Consider the following 16904-nt stretch of genomic DNA (forward strand, 5'->3'; position numbering starts at 1 on the left):
AAAATAAAAGTTCAAAAATAAAAATTTTATTAATATAAACCTAACATTTATATTATTAAATTTGAAATTGGAGTTTGATTCTATTTAAAAACATTCAAATTAATAATTGAATTTAGAAAATAATAGTCCAAATAAAACAAAGATAGTTCCATGTTTTTCATAAGAACGAAGATATGTGAGTATTAAATTTAGATATCTAAAAAATATCACATCATAGTTTACCTTTCACTTGGATCAAAAAGGTAATGTATGTGATCAAATACGAAAAATGTCCAATTTGCTAGTGTATGAATTAGGGTAGAGTAGAATACATAAAATAAGCTTTATGGCTTAGACTAAAATGATTGTGAACCTATTAATCGTAATTATAAAAACAAAGAAACTAAAAAGAATGGTGACTTTAAACATAGTAATTAGTAAGCCCAATTTCCTGACCCAAAAACCGAAGAGCCGTAGCTGTAGCAATGTTGGCGAAGTGGAGCAGAGTCACCCGCCATCTCTCCAGGATTGGACTGGAAAGCAACTTCAAATTTAGTACAGATCTCCATGTTTGTCCTCATCGAAGTTACGCCAAAGTCGCAGCCGCTGCTGCTCCCAATATCGGTCATTCGGAAAAGGGGGTATCCGGCGGCCATGTGGTGTGTATTCCTGTCACTAATTTTAAGCTCAACCAAAGAGTTTTGATCTTTGCTTTTACTTTTAGTTTCTGAATTGGAAGACGATCTAATCATTATTTTGGCAATTTAAGCTAGTTTTGGTTGTTCGAAAAGTTGTTTTTCATTTTGCTTTCACCGTGAAATCAGTGTTTTTCTTTTCATTTGATAGTTTGTTTTTTAAAACTAGTTGTTTTCCATGTCAATTTTTACATTTTTCCTGTTTGTTTGAGAACAATGCAATATTTAGAGGTATGTATTCATTTATTTGTTAATCTGGTTGACATGATTCTTGTGGTTGTTTTTACAAATCTAATATATTCTCTCACCCTCCTTCAAATTTTGTCTGTTACGCTTGAGTCCCTGTGTTTGTTGAACCTACATAACAGGTTGGTGCAGCATATTGTGAAATGGAATTTGGCACGGATTCATGTCCTTAACATACATGGCTAGTTGATGCAGCTTGGTTAACCTATAACTGAAAATGAAATAATTGGTTTAAACAGGTGCATTTGGATAAAATGTTTTTGTCGAAGCCTTGCTCTCTGGCTTTGCCCAAAGATTCACCATTGAGAATGGACGAACCACAATACGAGGGCATTAAACGTCTTTTTCTCAGAATGATGCTGTTTTATAGTAAACAAAGCAAGCATATTCGAGCTGCAAATGTAATATACCAACGGGTCGTTTCACAAGTAGACAAACCTGCCATATATGATGGTAACTCTTTCTCTCTCCCTTAGCTCTATCCTTCCACCTCTCCCTCAGTGTGGAGGCTCATGATCAAATATTATCCTCTATTCATGATTTACTTGGGAATTTGCGAACAATTATGGTAAAGAATTAGTACATTAACTCATGATTCAAAAGGAAGTATCTGTGACAAGAAGCTAACTGTCAACAGCGTGCTATCCATTGGATCATGGATGCTCACACTGAAGAAATTTTTCAAGAAGCTGGGCATTCATTATGTCTACTTGGTATCGATTAGCTGATTTGTCATATCCTAACCAATGGATTAAATGCCTCAACTTTCCAGGACAATTAGCATGCTAGGAACGGAAAAGATTCATTCACTAGCTTGAGCCAAGCGTAAATGGATGGAGATACAAATCTTCTGCACATGATAGCTGGTGTTAACGCTTGAGTGCCTAGAGGGAATGAGTTGACCTAATGGTCAATGAGGACCATGAAACTAATGAATTGCTTAGAGGGAATGAGCTCAAGGCATGGTGGCCAAATACCTAGGATTTAATACCACATGAGTTACCTTGAAAACTAGATAATTGTCTCGTGAGAGTACTTGTAATGCTCACAAGTTGGCTTGGACACTCATGGATTTATAAAAAGAGAAGTTGGATGTTTACCTTCACTAGTCTTTATAATTACCATATATTTGTCATCCGTTTAACTATTTATCTTATTTAGATGGTTATATATAGTGATTGTGAACAATCATTGGTTGGCCTGATGGTAAAAATTAAAGGCCAAGAGGGGAGGGATAACGTAAAATCCGTGGTAGCTACTTACCTAAGATTTAATATCCTATGATTTTTCTTGACACCCAAATGTTATATGGTCAGAGGAGTTGTCTAATGAGATTGGTCGAGTGTGCATCAGCTGACTTAGACAAACACAAATATCAAAATATAAACATAGATAGCCATATCGAGTATTTGTGCTACAAAAGATTAAAAAAAAAAAGAAGCTTTCTTTCTAGAAGTAGTATCACAAGCTGGTTGCCTTGCTCTGAATTGTCTTTTATTATTCAGGAACATGACCCTAAATAATATCTAAACTCTTTTCTATGTCTAATGGAGATAGAATAGTTACTGTATTATTTTATCGTATGCCTAAATTTAAATTATTAGCATACTTGTGACTATTTTCAGTTCACAGCTTGCAAAAATAGCTTGAAATTTATGTGATATTCTTGTGCTTCTCAATGCGCAGTGTTCAATTTGGAGAAAACATTTAAAACTACATTTTCTCTGCTTGTCCTTCACATGTGGCTTTGTCTGCGACGCTTGAAAGAAGAAGGAAAGGAAGGTGTTGAACGTGGGCAATACGTGTATGAACTTTACAATCATGATGTGGAGCTGAGAGTGTCTAAAGCTGGGGTTTGTAACCCACACTCACTTTTTAATCCTTGATTTTCCTTGAGATTTGATCATTAAAATTTGAATGTTTATAGTGAACATATCATGTCTATATGTGTACGGCATTCCCCCTCTGTCATTCATTAATCTATTTTATTCCATGATGTCTATTATAAAAAGTTAAAAACATCCATCTTAAAAGATTAAGGTGGTAATTGTTTAATAAACCTTCTGGTGCTCGGTTGCTGGTATTTGTTCGAATGTGGAGTAAGTTTTGTTTGTTGTGAGTTTTGATATATATGAAGAGAGGGGAAATGAAGATGGGTGGGACAAAAAATTTTATGAGTATCTTTCCTCATTTGAATGACAATGGTTAATTTCCGTAGGCTCTGTTTACTTGGGTGATGCTGTTTTGGTGCCTTTTAATTCATCATTTCCTCAGCTTGAGAACAAGGCAATACATGGGTCCTCAAGTTGGATGCATCTAGTTTTTAAATTTTTAAAAATGGGTGGAAAGGATAGTGGAGAGATGAGGAAGATTTTAATGTGAACTAGGAGCTTAGCTCATGGGGAGGAAACTGGGGAATTTTCTTGATATCGTGATTTAAACTTTTCTGCTTGTATTTTCATTGTTCTCTCACCCTCTCTCTCTCTTCCTTCAATGCTATTTTCTGTTTTTGGTTTCCCTGTTCCTAAATTATTTTCTTCTCAAGATGAGGCCACTTGTTGAGATGATGTCTAGTTTGATCATAAGAATTTCCTTCATAGGCAGTAAAAGATGAAATGTTTAGTTTTCTTGATACCTTATTTGAAATGGGATCTTTTGTAAAACTACATTGAGATCTGTAGGAATGGTATCTTGGGAGCATCATAAATTTGCATTGCAGACTGATTATATCAGTCACATACGTATACCACATACATACATGCTACCATGAAATAGGCTTTACATATGAGAATTCATGTTACTCTTTTCTTTCGCTGGCAGGTCAATTTGCTTTTGATTCGTTGGATGAAAGATTTAGAAAAAATCTTTTACGGAAATATTGTTGCTTACGATTCTGCCATCCTTCCAGAAGCTGGGAAAGATGAGCTGCCCAACGTAATATGGAAGTACGGCTTTTTTTCACCTTTTCCATATCTATAACCTTTGAAGTGTTGTGCAAAATATTTTTTTTAATGCAATTTTAGAGTTCTAGTTTCTCTCTAATTGTTCTAAGTTTTAAAAAGTTGTCTTTATTCTGGATGCCTTCACTCGCCTAAAATGTTCTGTCACCTGAAACCTTCTCCTCTCCTACACATTCACTGTTTATAACAGTCATTGATTCCTTTCTCACAAACAATATTCCCAGGCCCACACGTTAACTAACTACCTCATGTATTTCCTCCTCTCTTGTGCCTACGTGTATACACTTTTATTCCTGGAGGTCTATCAGATTAAAAGAGATAACAATTCCTCTTGCTCCTGGTCATGTCACTGTGAGCTTGGTTTAGGGATATTAGCATGACCTTCGTCCTAGAGGTCGGAGGTTCAATCTTCCATTCTGCCGTTGTTGTACTCTTGCTTCTGGTCATATTTCTGGTAATGCCTGAGCCAGGTATAGAAGAAGATTTAACAGCCTTATGATAACATTAACTTTCCTGTAGTTAGACACAAGCACTTCCTTGTCAAAAACCCCCCAAATTAAAAGGCGTAGAAACAACCGGTTTGCTACAATAGGTTTCCCTACTTTAAAGGATGGCATCTTGTCATTCTCTATAAAGGTTCATGGCCGAGCCCTTTACTGCACCCACGAAGGAATGAATGTAAACCACCCTCTCACCATCAGAGTTTGGAAGAGAAGAATTTATCTCTTGAGAAAACTTCTTAAAAGTTCATAAAACACAATCCAAATACCTCCTAAACTGAAAATAAGTAATATGATTTTGCATCTTCTTTGAATAAATTACTTATACTTGTTTTCATGTTTTCAATCATCTTTGTATTTTTCTGTACTCTTATTTCAGTATTTGATTGTTATAATTTACAGGAACATATATTCTGACGATGGATCATCCATGCCAAATGGTGCTCCTGCATTACGAGCTGTGCAGGTAAGTTTCCTGGTCGTGGTGAATATCCCCTATTTTAAGGAAACATTAGTATTTGGGATTATCCCCATCTGAAAAGTGAATGTTTGGAATCCAATTCACTGCATGTCTATAAGTTATAACTGATATATAGCGTTGTATACCATTGCAGATTATTGATTGTCAGATATATTCTTGAGATAATCTCGCACTAACTTGTTTTTTTATTGTAAATGCAGGCAATGGCTAGGTACACTCGTCGTGAAGTTAGTTGCTTGTCCTTGACAGGTAGATTGTAATTTTATACTGTATACACACGTGCACTCACATGCACATATATATTCTGTAGCTGCTAAATGATCTTAATGAATATGATGCTTTGTTTTGCCTCAGAAGGCTTATTTTATCGATAACCTCTTTTCCTATAAGGAATGCAAAGTTGGCTTGCCGGCTTTTTGTTGCTTTAGCTTTGGAGAATCTATTTCCCCCATCGTCAGAATTTATGGACGAATGAATATTGAAAAGCACAGATGTTTAACATCTTGTACTTTCAATTTGAGCCAATTTCCGTAGTATTTTTCTTTTGGATTGTGTCTTCCATGTTCATGATTAAAGAAAAAAAAAAGTGATGGTAAATTTCTTCAACTTCAAATGCAGTGGGGCAATTGATCTACATCTTTGTTCAAGCCCTGGACCCGATCTTCTATTTATGAAATTAGAGGAACTAGTTATTCTTGATTCGTTAGTCTTTTGTACCTCATTATTCTTAAATTCAAAGGAGAAAATCTCTAAGAGGGATGTTGATTATTTATGAATCAAATCCAATAACGAAGTATTAATTCACTGTTTATCCACTAAATAGGTTTACCTACAAGCTAATGACCAGGTAAAAAAAAAACTAACTTCTAACTTAAACATTTAACCATTCAAATGAAAAACAATAAAATAGTTTCTGATTAAGCTAGATCACAGAATCTATTTATCATTATAGTCTTGGCTCTGGAAATTCTGTTGTGGTCAAGTGTGACGGGTTTAACATTTTCTGCATAATTCTTGTAAATTCTTAACCTGCAAGTGCTCGTGTAATTTCTGACTGACGAAATCTGCCTTCGATCAATTGACAGACAAAGATGCAATATTTTCCGGGAACTTCATGTTCACTTCATTGGAGACCGGGAAGCCAAGCACAAAGGATGGAAGGTGATAATTGCTGAATGGTAATGATTGAGTTCTACCTTTCAAAGGAAAAAGAAGTCATTTTATTAGTAACTTACCAAAATAATATCAATAGAATTTTTAGAGAAGGTCTTACTTCTTATTGAATCCAATTTATTCATAGAGTTCATTATCTATGAGGTGCCTTCACCGATTTTCTTCTACCCTTTCATTTGCTTGATTTAGTTTTATTTTATTTTTGTTAGTCAGAAGCTTTGTATGAATAGATGTAGAACAAAACAAGTATTAGTCATAAAGTTATATAAGGAACCAAATGATTATGAACCATGGTCATAAAAGTTATTGTATTTTGTACCACTTTGGGACTCCCTCATATTTTATTCCTCCAATGAAATTTTTTTATTCTAAAAAAATAATTAGTCTTATGATTTATAAACATATTATCAAACCCATTCTAAACAATTCGAATTTAATTTATGAATTTGTTACCAAGCATGTATTTGAAAATGTGATCATTGGATTATTAGTTTTAAATTTATGTTTTCATAAACAAGCATGATAAGAACTTACACAAATTTGAAAATATATAGATTAATCAGATGTTTTTAAAAGTTCTATAATAACTGAATGAACACAAACGCATTTAAAGTTGGAAATTAAATCTATAATTTAATGTAAACGAATGTATGAACAGCATCAATTTTCTGCCGTTGGACGTCTCTTTCAAAAAAAACAAAGAAATGTATTAGTTAGTACACGTCCACGACCCTCAACTTGCACTGTATTTCCCCTTTTCCCCTCTGGGGTCTCCATGAGTTTTGGGGATTATTTTAAAGTTGTTTTCTTTTTTAGAATAAAACCTTTTTAAAAATTTAAGTTCTTGATTGTTTGAATGTATTTCTTAAACAATAATAAAAACAGGTTGCTGTCACCAAAGACCAAAAGGAGTTTGAAACTCAACGTGTTTGAGAAATGCCTAAACAAATCCTCCAGTTCCTAAATATAATCATCTCATGAGATATCAATTTGACAATTCTCTTAGAATGGATAAAAACTATGTGGGTGAAACTTGGAATTCGGTTAGAAAATAATAATTTTAATAACATACATCACGTGGATGAGAGATTTGAATATCTAATTTCTCGGTTGTGGAGAAACATTGTTATATTGTCAAGGTAGAATTCAATACCTCATGGCCTCAACAACGTTTATTTGAAACACTATTTCACATGCTCCTAAGTTAAGCATGTTTAATTTGGAAGTTCCTACCTATAACTAAGTAACTCAAAAGGAATTGTGATAACTATCAATTTCTTTAAATCCCATTTAACTACGCTTTTATATATTCTTAGAATCTCATTTTAAATATTAAATAGATACATTTAAGAAGGAAAGAGTTTGATCAAAGCACGTAATTTACAAAACTTAGACCTATTACTCAATAAAAACTTAAATATGTGGCCAAATATGATAAGTTGAGAAGCATATAACATAGTAAGAGAAGACGTGAAAACATATAAATTGACATAAAAAAAGATGATGAAGCGAAGAAGAAGAAGAATAAGACTTGCAAAGCTTAAGAATGAATTGATTTCATACTATGTGTTGGCATGTTATGATATTGACATTAAAAAAAAAAAAAGAAGAGAAGTTAAAAGTTAAAATCAATAATAACAAAACTAAGTTTAAACTCCAAATAAAATAGAAGTTTTAAAATGAGAATGAAAAGCTTTTGACTTAATTAGAAGTAAGTGAAGTCAAGAAAGAGAGCAGCTGCCATTGTTATGATTCATAAGCATATAAAATTAAAATGAAGAAAACAAAAGGCCAAAACATAGACATCAGTAAGCGAAGAAACCCAAGGAAGAAAGGAGCCAACACACAACAAAGATTAAATTTGTCAATTTGTATAATGTCCATAATATTTTGCTCCAAGAGAACAATGTATTTTACATCATGTTTTTTTTTTTTTTTTTTGTCTTAAATTTGAAAATAAATTTGATTGATTTATTTATTTATTAATGGTGGTCCATTATCCAAGAAAAAAAGTTCCATTTTGTTTGTTCATTATCGAAAATTCTTCTATTTTAGACGGCAACTGAAGTGATAGAAGAACAATCTCATGTTTTTATTACTTATTAGTTTCTGATTTATTCTTCTTTTTCTCTTAATTAAGATTAATTCAATATTGAATTGGTCTAAATGTTCATAATTTACTCATCATAGTTTCTTCTTGTACTGATATTATGTTGGGAAGAATGATTATTAGCCAACTCCCAAACTCCCAACCAATTCTATTGGGTTTAGTTTTTGAAAATTATGTACATAAAAACCAGTTTTATCTATTCGTTTATACTGTTTTTATCGTTTATCGTCTATGTCTTAAGGAATATATTATAAATTAAGAACTCAAATATTTACATAAAAAATATGAAAAACCACAACGAAAAATGGTGAAGAAACAAACATGCAATGGGGTATCAAAAGAGATTTAATTCTAAACTTAATCGCTGACAATAGAATAAACCTTTTCATATGTTATGTACATATACAACAATATTGAACAAAAGAATCAAATGATAAATACTTGTTTTCTTTGTAAAACTCCTCAAATTTGCGTGATATTTTTGGTCCAACTTTCCACACTTGGAACCCAAATTGTAGCTGTACACAAAGGCCTTGATTTCCAACACAAACTCAAGTTGCATTTCTCATGTTGCACCCAAAAATCTCCTCTAAAAAGACTAATCAAATACTTAGCTTGAGAGCAATTGAAAGAAGTAAAAGGGATTTTGTTGTAGCCTTGCAAATGATCAAAACCACTTCCCCACACATGAGTTTTATCACAAGGGAATTGAGTAACAGAGTCCAAAATTCTTGTCCCCAAAAACTCATCCATCACTTGTTTGAATCCGTTTTCATAAACCCCAGAAAAGCATCTCAAAAGTGAATCTGAAAGAGCAGAGAAATGGTGAAAAGCTTCAAAGAAAAACTCCACAAAAGACATTGTTGGTTGAGGCCCTCCAAGTCCAAGCTGTTTAGTGACATTGAAAAGCTCTTCTTCAACTAAAACTACGCATTTAGGTGAAAGTTTAGAAACCCCATCTAAAAAAATTTCGAACTTTGATAAGTTTTCATAGCTTAAAATATGGTGAAAAATGCCACTACAATTGCCAATTACTGTCTCACCCATCACTTGAATTTCTTCAAACCTGTCTGCTTTTTCAATCCCCATTTGATCAAATATGAAAGGGAGGTTGATTGATTTAGCAAATTCACTTAATCTCCTCCCTGTTTGCTCAATAATCTTCCTCTCATTTTCATTGTCTTGTACAATGGCTGTTAATCTCAAAGAACAAACATGTTCCTTAGCAGCAAGATCTGCCATTAGTGGTGGCCATTGAATTCCTTCCATGATATCAAAATCTATAATATGAATCATTTTTTCCCCTTCTGCTGCTTCAAGAATTGCTTGATTGGCTGTGAAATGAGCAAACTTTATATAAGGAGAAAGCTGTTGAAGCATTTGAAAAGCTGACATGGAGTTATAATTCTTAATCTGGATTTGATGATGAGCTGCTAGAATATTATAATCAACAGTCTTGTAATGGAGTCCTTGAGTGAAAAACCAAGCTAATTGATTGAATGAAGATGAGCCCATATCATATAAAAGTAAATTCTTGAGCTTTTCAATCAAATTGGAAACAAGGACATGATTTTGTGCTTCAATTGCTTCAGCTGCTGCTAGTAATAGATCTGTTAAGCTCTCTTCTTCCATTAACTCTGCTTGAATTCCTTTGAAAATGATATTATTGGACTTCTCTTGCTCTTCTTCATGATCTTCTTCTTCTACATGTCCTGAATGATTGCTCGATTCTTGAATGTTTTGAGGATCTATAGAGGTAATTGCGAGAAAATCTTCAGGATTGTAATCGATTGGATCAAATTGAAGAAAATTTTGATCATCATATTCCAAGAAGCTTCCTTCTTGAAAGGAATTTTGAGAGGAATTTTCTGAGAGAGAAGAGCAAGAATTTCCTTCATGGGTATGGAAAAAGGTTTCGGGTGATGAAAAGTAATTGTAATTGGTGAAGAACTCCATGGATTCAAATTCCATTGTGTTCATTAAGTTTTGAACTTTATGAATGAGATTGATGGGGAAAATTAAGACACAAATTGCTGTTTAACTTTTGCTATTTGTGAGTGACACACGCACACACACACACACATATATATATATGAGCTAGTGTGATTTGATGAAGCAAATGGTGAAGATGACATAAGCACTCAAACTAAAGTTTTGTGTTTAAGTTTTAATTAAATATTAAGTAAGAAATAATAGATATAATTATGAGCCCCAAGTGTTTAAATTATTGATAAAAATGTATCTATAGATTCCAACCTTCTTATTTTATATTGATTTGAATCCTGTGGATGGCGGAATCTACTGTGAATCATTGCAAATTATAAATAATAATAATTGGGTTAGATAGGTTTAATCAACATTAGTGTGATGTTTGTTTAAATATTGAGTGTGTATTAACCTATACCTTCTATCAATATATACTCACATCTATAAACAAAATGGTCATCTTATGCAAATTGATGAAACAACCACTAAACCACAATCTAATTAACTTCTTCATCCAAGATAACTTAATAGCATGTTCTCCTCTCGACAAACATGGCAAAATTAGCAATATTGATATCCGTTTATCTCTATTGTCAACACATTTTTAATGTTAATCGAGCTAAACGCACACTATCAAAACTAGAATAAATAATGATTGTATGGTTATAATAAAATATAAATCTTCCACTTGTTCCCGAAATAACTATAGAATGAGAGGCTTAAATTTTAAGTCATTTACAAATTCTTTGAAATCATTATTCTTAACCATCAAATTGTTATTAAAGGTGTGGATTTGTTAGTCGAGTAGAAGATTTGAGGAGTAAACTTAGTTGAACAATAGTTAACATATCATTATACACAAATTTTATTGAATTGAGTCATGTGGGAACTTTTTTTTTAATATTTCAAATTTCAACATATTGTTTTTCTTTCAATAATAACAAAGCTATAATTTGTGTCATAGTTGTTAGGTTGTTCATTTGTATCCTATTGGATCAAATAATTGATTGCAAGCCAAATTGGCATTTTTAAATATACTTCACAAAAGAAGGGAAAAAGAAAAACTAAACTTAATCTTAATAACATTATTAAAAAGAGAAGACAATGCAGAGTCAGACATTATCATCTTTGTTTATTAAACTAAACTTAAAACATCATTTAATTATGGATGAATTATACTCAGTACAATAGGAATATGCTCTCCACCACATTTTTCTTTAACAAAATAATTAACCCATGATTTTTTTATAAATCCATTTGGTAAGCTGTGCCAAAATTTTAACAAATAAATAGTTAGTTATTAACGTTCGAACGAGGTTTTCGCATCAATGTGTTTCGTAGAGTTGATATTGTGTTAGTTTGATGGAACATGGTTTGATCTTTAATATTCAATTCTCTTATTCTCTCTCGATTACATATGTATGTTTGATGTATGTGGAAGCATAGCGCTAGATATTTTTGAAGTTAAAGTCGAAGTTTTAGAAGAATATTTTATATATCCAAAGAACTTGAATTTTAAGAAACATGATTCCATATTCAAAAGCTACGACATAGTACTCTTCATATTATTGAGTTTTGTGGGTTTAAACTTAGTTGGTTAACGAACTTAACCCCTCCACTCAACTATATAAATTTGGGTTAAATCAACTAATTTTTTTTTTTTTTGAGTTGGACTTCACACTAAATCTTAATATTAAATTTCATGATTGGTCCAGCAACTACATATCACAATTGTTAATTTAGGTATGGACATCCAAAGAAAGCCATTAAAATGGTTCAAATGTCATTCCAATTATGGACAAGAAAAAAGAAATACTTTGCAAAACAATAATTTAGACATTCATTTTGTTTTATATATATACATACGTTAGCTTGAATTACGATAAGAAAAGAATGACATGAAATTATAATTAAGCTTTGTGGTATATCACTTGCTATTTTCTTATATGTTTCTCACATGATGACTCAATACAGTTTAACTTGATCCCTTCTATAAAATTAAAGCAAAACAAATAGCTTATTATATTCTAATAGTTGCATACTACAACTATATGTATATTCTCTCTCTCTCTCTCTTTTATCATATACATATATATGTGTGTGGTGATTTATCAACATTTGCTCTTAAAATAAAATAGCTAAGGGCCCAAAAACAAAATAAAATTAAAAAAGAAATATAATTACTAAGTGAAGACTTGAGAAGAAACAAAAGAGGGGAATTATCTTTCTCTATCATTGCAAACAAGATAGAAATGGACAAATCACTTCTGTTTGTTTCCTCAAGATTTAACCTTTTTTTTTATTAATAATAAAATAGGGTTTTAGGAGAAAACACCTTTGGGGGATCTTTAGGATATTCCTTCAATTTGGTTTCCTTTTTTGGTTTGGCCAATACTTTCATACTTCATATCAATTGCATCATTTTGTAACAACTCCAAATTCATCCCCTCTTTATGCATATCTTTAATATATAAGCACTCCATCCATCACTTTTAATAACAATTATATTTATCATCCAAAACTATACTCTAATTTTAAGCAAATATATCCCTTTAATTTGTTGTTTATTAATTACAATAACATGATATACACAATGTTTGACCTTACCTTACCGTCTTTTAAACAAAGATGTCATGCAACATCTATTCATATATTTTAAATCATAATCTATGTAAAATACGTACACGTCTAAACTCTTTTAGAAAGTTTATTGTAATTTAAAACCACTTCAATAAACAACACAACATTAAAAGACATAATATCAATCATATTATTATTTTGGATATCTTTCTTTGTATGTCTATTTTATTCGAACAAAGCAGTGAGAAAGATTGTTTTTTAATCAATCGATAATTTTGAAGCGGATTCGTCAAAATTAAACATAACAATAGACGGAACAATATATAATAATTTAAAGTATATTTTACTCTTAACAACCAATTATTGAAAGTATATTTGCTGTAATATTCAATCAGAATATGTATATATATATATATATGGAATAAAGTGAACTGCAAATAAAACTAATATAAATGAAGGGTCCCTAATACATGATTAAGGAAATTAATTTCAAACCTTAGGTATAATTGTTTATTTTTCGCACGTACAAGTACTTCACACCTGAATGCGTAGGCAGCAATGTATTAAAAATTAGGTTAAATTATTGTTTTTTTTCCATGGGTCTAAACAAGTGAACACTCCATTTATTACGTGTCTAATAAATCTTTTAAAAATCAATCTTGTATATAATTTATAACGGATTCAATTTTCCTTAATTAAAATTTTAACTAATAATTCATCTACTAGATATAAAATTTGAATCTTATATTTAAAGAAAAAGTGTAATTTTACCTGTTCACCATCTGCATGATTTTAGAGAAAAGTATATATATCAAATAAGTCAAGTAACTATATATTATATACAAAATTGAAAAAATAAAAAACCTATGACACAAAATTAAACACCACCATGTGCTCGTGAAGTTTTAATAGATATAAAACGAGACTTTGTATAAAGTTCAAAACTACATTAGGCACTTTGGTTGTTTGACCCATCCCACTTTTTGAGTTGGTTTAGACAACTCAACTTCAATAGTAAAGAGACACTACTCAAGTTTGTCGTTTATATTGAGTAGCGTCATTTTTCAATCTTTTTCTACTTTTTCATATATATTTATTAAGAAACTTCTTTATCTTCCTACTTTTCACATCGAGTACGTAGCTATATTTTTTCTCTACTTCGCGATCAGGAAGGAGACATGAATGAACCGATATCACATCTAAATGAGAGGAATCTTGAAGACATGAAAGTCATGTTAAGAAATAATTAAAAGTTAATATCTATACCAACAAGGTGTACCTTCATTTTTTGTGGCTTAACCATAGGACCTCCAAAGCTAAGCATGCTTAACTTGGAGCAATTCTATATTGGGTGGCCTCCCAAAAAATTTTCTAGGATGCATGTGAGTTTGGGGAGAACTTTCATTCTAATAAGCCTTTAAGAATAGTAAGGATGGTGTTGTCAGGTTGCAAGGGATGCATGAAAATATTGTGAAGATCCTTATCTAAATCATGTGCCTGGGACGTTACATTTTACATCTATTAAGTAATTTCATCTTCCGACTTTACGCCCCAACACAAACTTCAACCATTTTTTCTCTTCACCTTTTCAAAATTAAGGAATATTTATAAATTAAACTTGTATTTAACCTAAAACAGAAGTTGAGAGTAAGATCAAAAAGCATATTAATCCCAACATTATTTTTAATTTTTGAACAATTGTGTGTTAGAAAGTAAATTTAATTTGTGGTGGTGTATACATTAAGATAACACTTTATATTAATTCCATCTATAATAAACATAAATATCTAATAAGAAAAAAAAAAGTCAAAACCCTAAGTTTTATTCCTATAATTTTTGTAATTAGAGAGTGTAATAGAGTTGGATAAAGAAATAGAGAATATAATTGGAATGTACTGACTTGATTAATTAACAACTATATAGGTTGGTGAGAAAATTAAAGGCAAGTATACCACCAACCAACACAACTACATCACAACTTTATTGTTAAATATTAATCTTCATAATTAAATTAATATAACCCACTCTTTTTTTTAATTATACTTCATAATTAATCATATATATTGATGTTAACTCCAATAATGCATCCAAAACAATCATCCCTTTATGACTCTCATTCTTTATATATAATATTTCTTTCTTATGATTTTCAGTTTTTTCTGAAATTTTCTAAAGTTTAGCATTCCATTATTCATTAACCATGCCCCCATAATGATCCTAACTAAATTATATTCTTTCAAGGTAAATTTTCTTTATAACTGTTAGCTTTTAAGTCTAACTAAAAATATTAGGGTTCTTGTTAATAGTAATAGTGATTTGCTTTTGCTAATTCAGCAACTACTCTTTGTTCTTTAAATTGAGTTTCAATCTTTTTTTTTCTTTTGTATATTTGCTCGTTGTAGATCATATATATCTAGATTCTAGTACATTGACTTCTAGATAGATATTAGGAAGTACAATCCAAAAAATACACTATTGTAACTATGCATATCCAATAATTTAAACCAAACCTTTTTGTATTTGCATCGTTGTTCTCTTATTTTGTTCCCTTGAAAATAATAATAATAATGAAGTAAATGATAGTACAACGATGATCAATTAATTAAGTTGTATGATTGTAAACTTAATAATATAGTCAGCTACAAGGAGATTTTATAAACGCGTAGAATTTTTTTCTCTTTTCTTTTATTAGAAAAATACTCGAACGAACCACAATTTGCCACTTGACATTTTTAAAAGTATTTAAATCTTGAACTAGACTATTGTTAATAGGTGCAACTCGAGTATATTAGTCTCGTTTTTTAAGTTAAAATATGAGTCCAATTGGTTTCCAACCTTCCATCAATTTTTCAAAAAAAAAAAAAAAAAAAGATGAAATGAAAAATGAATATATTTGTCTCATTGTATGTCTTCGTTAGGCTTAAAGAAAAGGGTTTCCAAATGTATTGGTGCTTATGTGCTGTTGTCTCCATCTCATGATGTAATAATTAAAATAAACGAATCATATTCTAATTCCAAGTATATGCCATTATTTTATTTATTCTATACATTACATAAGCCTTTCCAATTTTTTAATATTAATCTATTATTATTTTTTAATTTAACCAATCGAAGAAAGGGAACTTAATTAAAAACCAAATTTAGGCTTTTTCCCTACTGATGTTGCCATTTTATATATTTTTTCTATTAAATTAATATTTATTTTAGTTATCTTTATTCTTTCTATTCTCAAATTTACTTCAAATATTAAAAACATCTTAGAAAAAAGAGGTCATCTGATAGTGGAAGCATACTTGCTTTCAATATTTATTAACTTCCATTTACTAATTGAAATCATTACCCAAAAAAGAAAAAGGAAAAGAAAAAATTAGAACCCTTAGATTAAAAATAAATAAATTACAAGGTTTAACCCAAATGACATGAAAAATACAATAATAATATTTAAAGTGTTAATTCAATCATAACTTCAAAATACAATAATAATATTTAAAGAGTTAATTCAATCATAACTTTAAAATACAATAATTTTCTTCTGAATTCCTAACTGATAATATTAAATAAATAAATGGATATTTATTTAATAAATGTGCTGGAATAGCTCAGTTGGTTAGAGCGTGTGGCTGTTAACCACAAGGTCGGAGGTTCAAGCCCTCCTTCTAGCGTTTTTGTTCATCTCATATTTCTACCCTATTTAGTCACGGTCTATTTCTACTTTGATCCTTTTTCTTTTTCAGTCATTCTTCATTGGAAGATTTCGTAAAATACATGGTAAAGTTTTCTCTCTATATACTTAGGGTTAAATAGACTCTGGGGTAGGCTGCTTTATAAATGTGTTTTAAGTAAAGTGATTTGTCTCATCCTTTCTGCTCTATTAGTATTAGGCTCTACAACGCCAAATTTTGGAGAATTTGTTTCACATGCAACTGAATAAGAAAATCAATTTATTAGAAATAATCAATGTCCAGTGCTGAGGATATATCTACTAAAACAAATCTTCATAATTGTAGTACTTTGGCATGGAGTCAGCTTTTTTATTAATTTAAATTTAATTTCCCATTATGAATGAGATTTAGTTTTAAAAAATAATAATAATGAAGGTAAAGAAGTATGGGCATGTGGCTGCTGCCTTTTCTTATTCATTATTTTGGCAATAATCTTTTAAACTAATTCAAGTTAATTACAACTTAATAACTT

At 30.8% G+C, this 16904-nt stretch overlaps 2 protein-coding genes and 1 non-coding gene across 3 annotated transcripts; 2 read left to right on the plus strand and 1 right to left on the minus strand.

Moving 5' to 3' along the window:
• The first annotated feature begins 375 nt into the window (after positions 1-375).
• Positions 376-6355, plus strand: LOC101221330 (ubiquinol-cytochrome-c reductase complex assembly factor 1). The gene is made up of 7 exons (XM_004148596.3): positions 376-638; positions 1160-1373; positions 2607-2773; positions 3741-3865; positions 4783-4846; positions 5062-5110; positions 5947-6355. Exons 1-7 carry the CDS (start codon positions 465-467, stop codon positions 6024-6026), a joined length of 873 nt encoding a protein of 290 aa, XP_004148644.1. The 5' UTR covers positions 376-464; the 3' UTR covers positions 6027-6355.
• Positions 6356-8606: 2251 nt separating this feature from the next.
• LOC101207036 (protein NODULATION SIGNALING PATHWAY 2) lies at positions 8607-10115 on the minus strand. The gene has a single exon (XM_004148622.1). It carries the CDS (start codon positions 10113-10115, stop codon positions 8607-8609), a length of 1509 nt encoding a protein of 502 aa, XP_004148670.1.
• Positions 10116-16298: 6183 nt separating this feature from the next.
• On the plus strand, positions 16299-16372 carry TRNAN-GUU. Its single transcript has one exon. It is a non-coding gene; the product is annotated as a tRNA-Asn (tRNA).
• Positions 16373-16904: the final 532 nt, after the last annotated feature.

The sequence above is a fragment of the Cucumis sativus genome, chromosome 6, assembly GCF_000004075.3.
Source record: "Cucumis sativus cultivar 9930 chromosome 6, Cucumber_9930_V3, whole genome shotgun sequence".
Classification (NCBI taxonomy): Eukaryota; Viridiplantae; Streptophyta; class Magnoliopsida; order Cucurbitales; family Cucurbitaceae; genus Cucumis; species Cucumis sativus.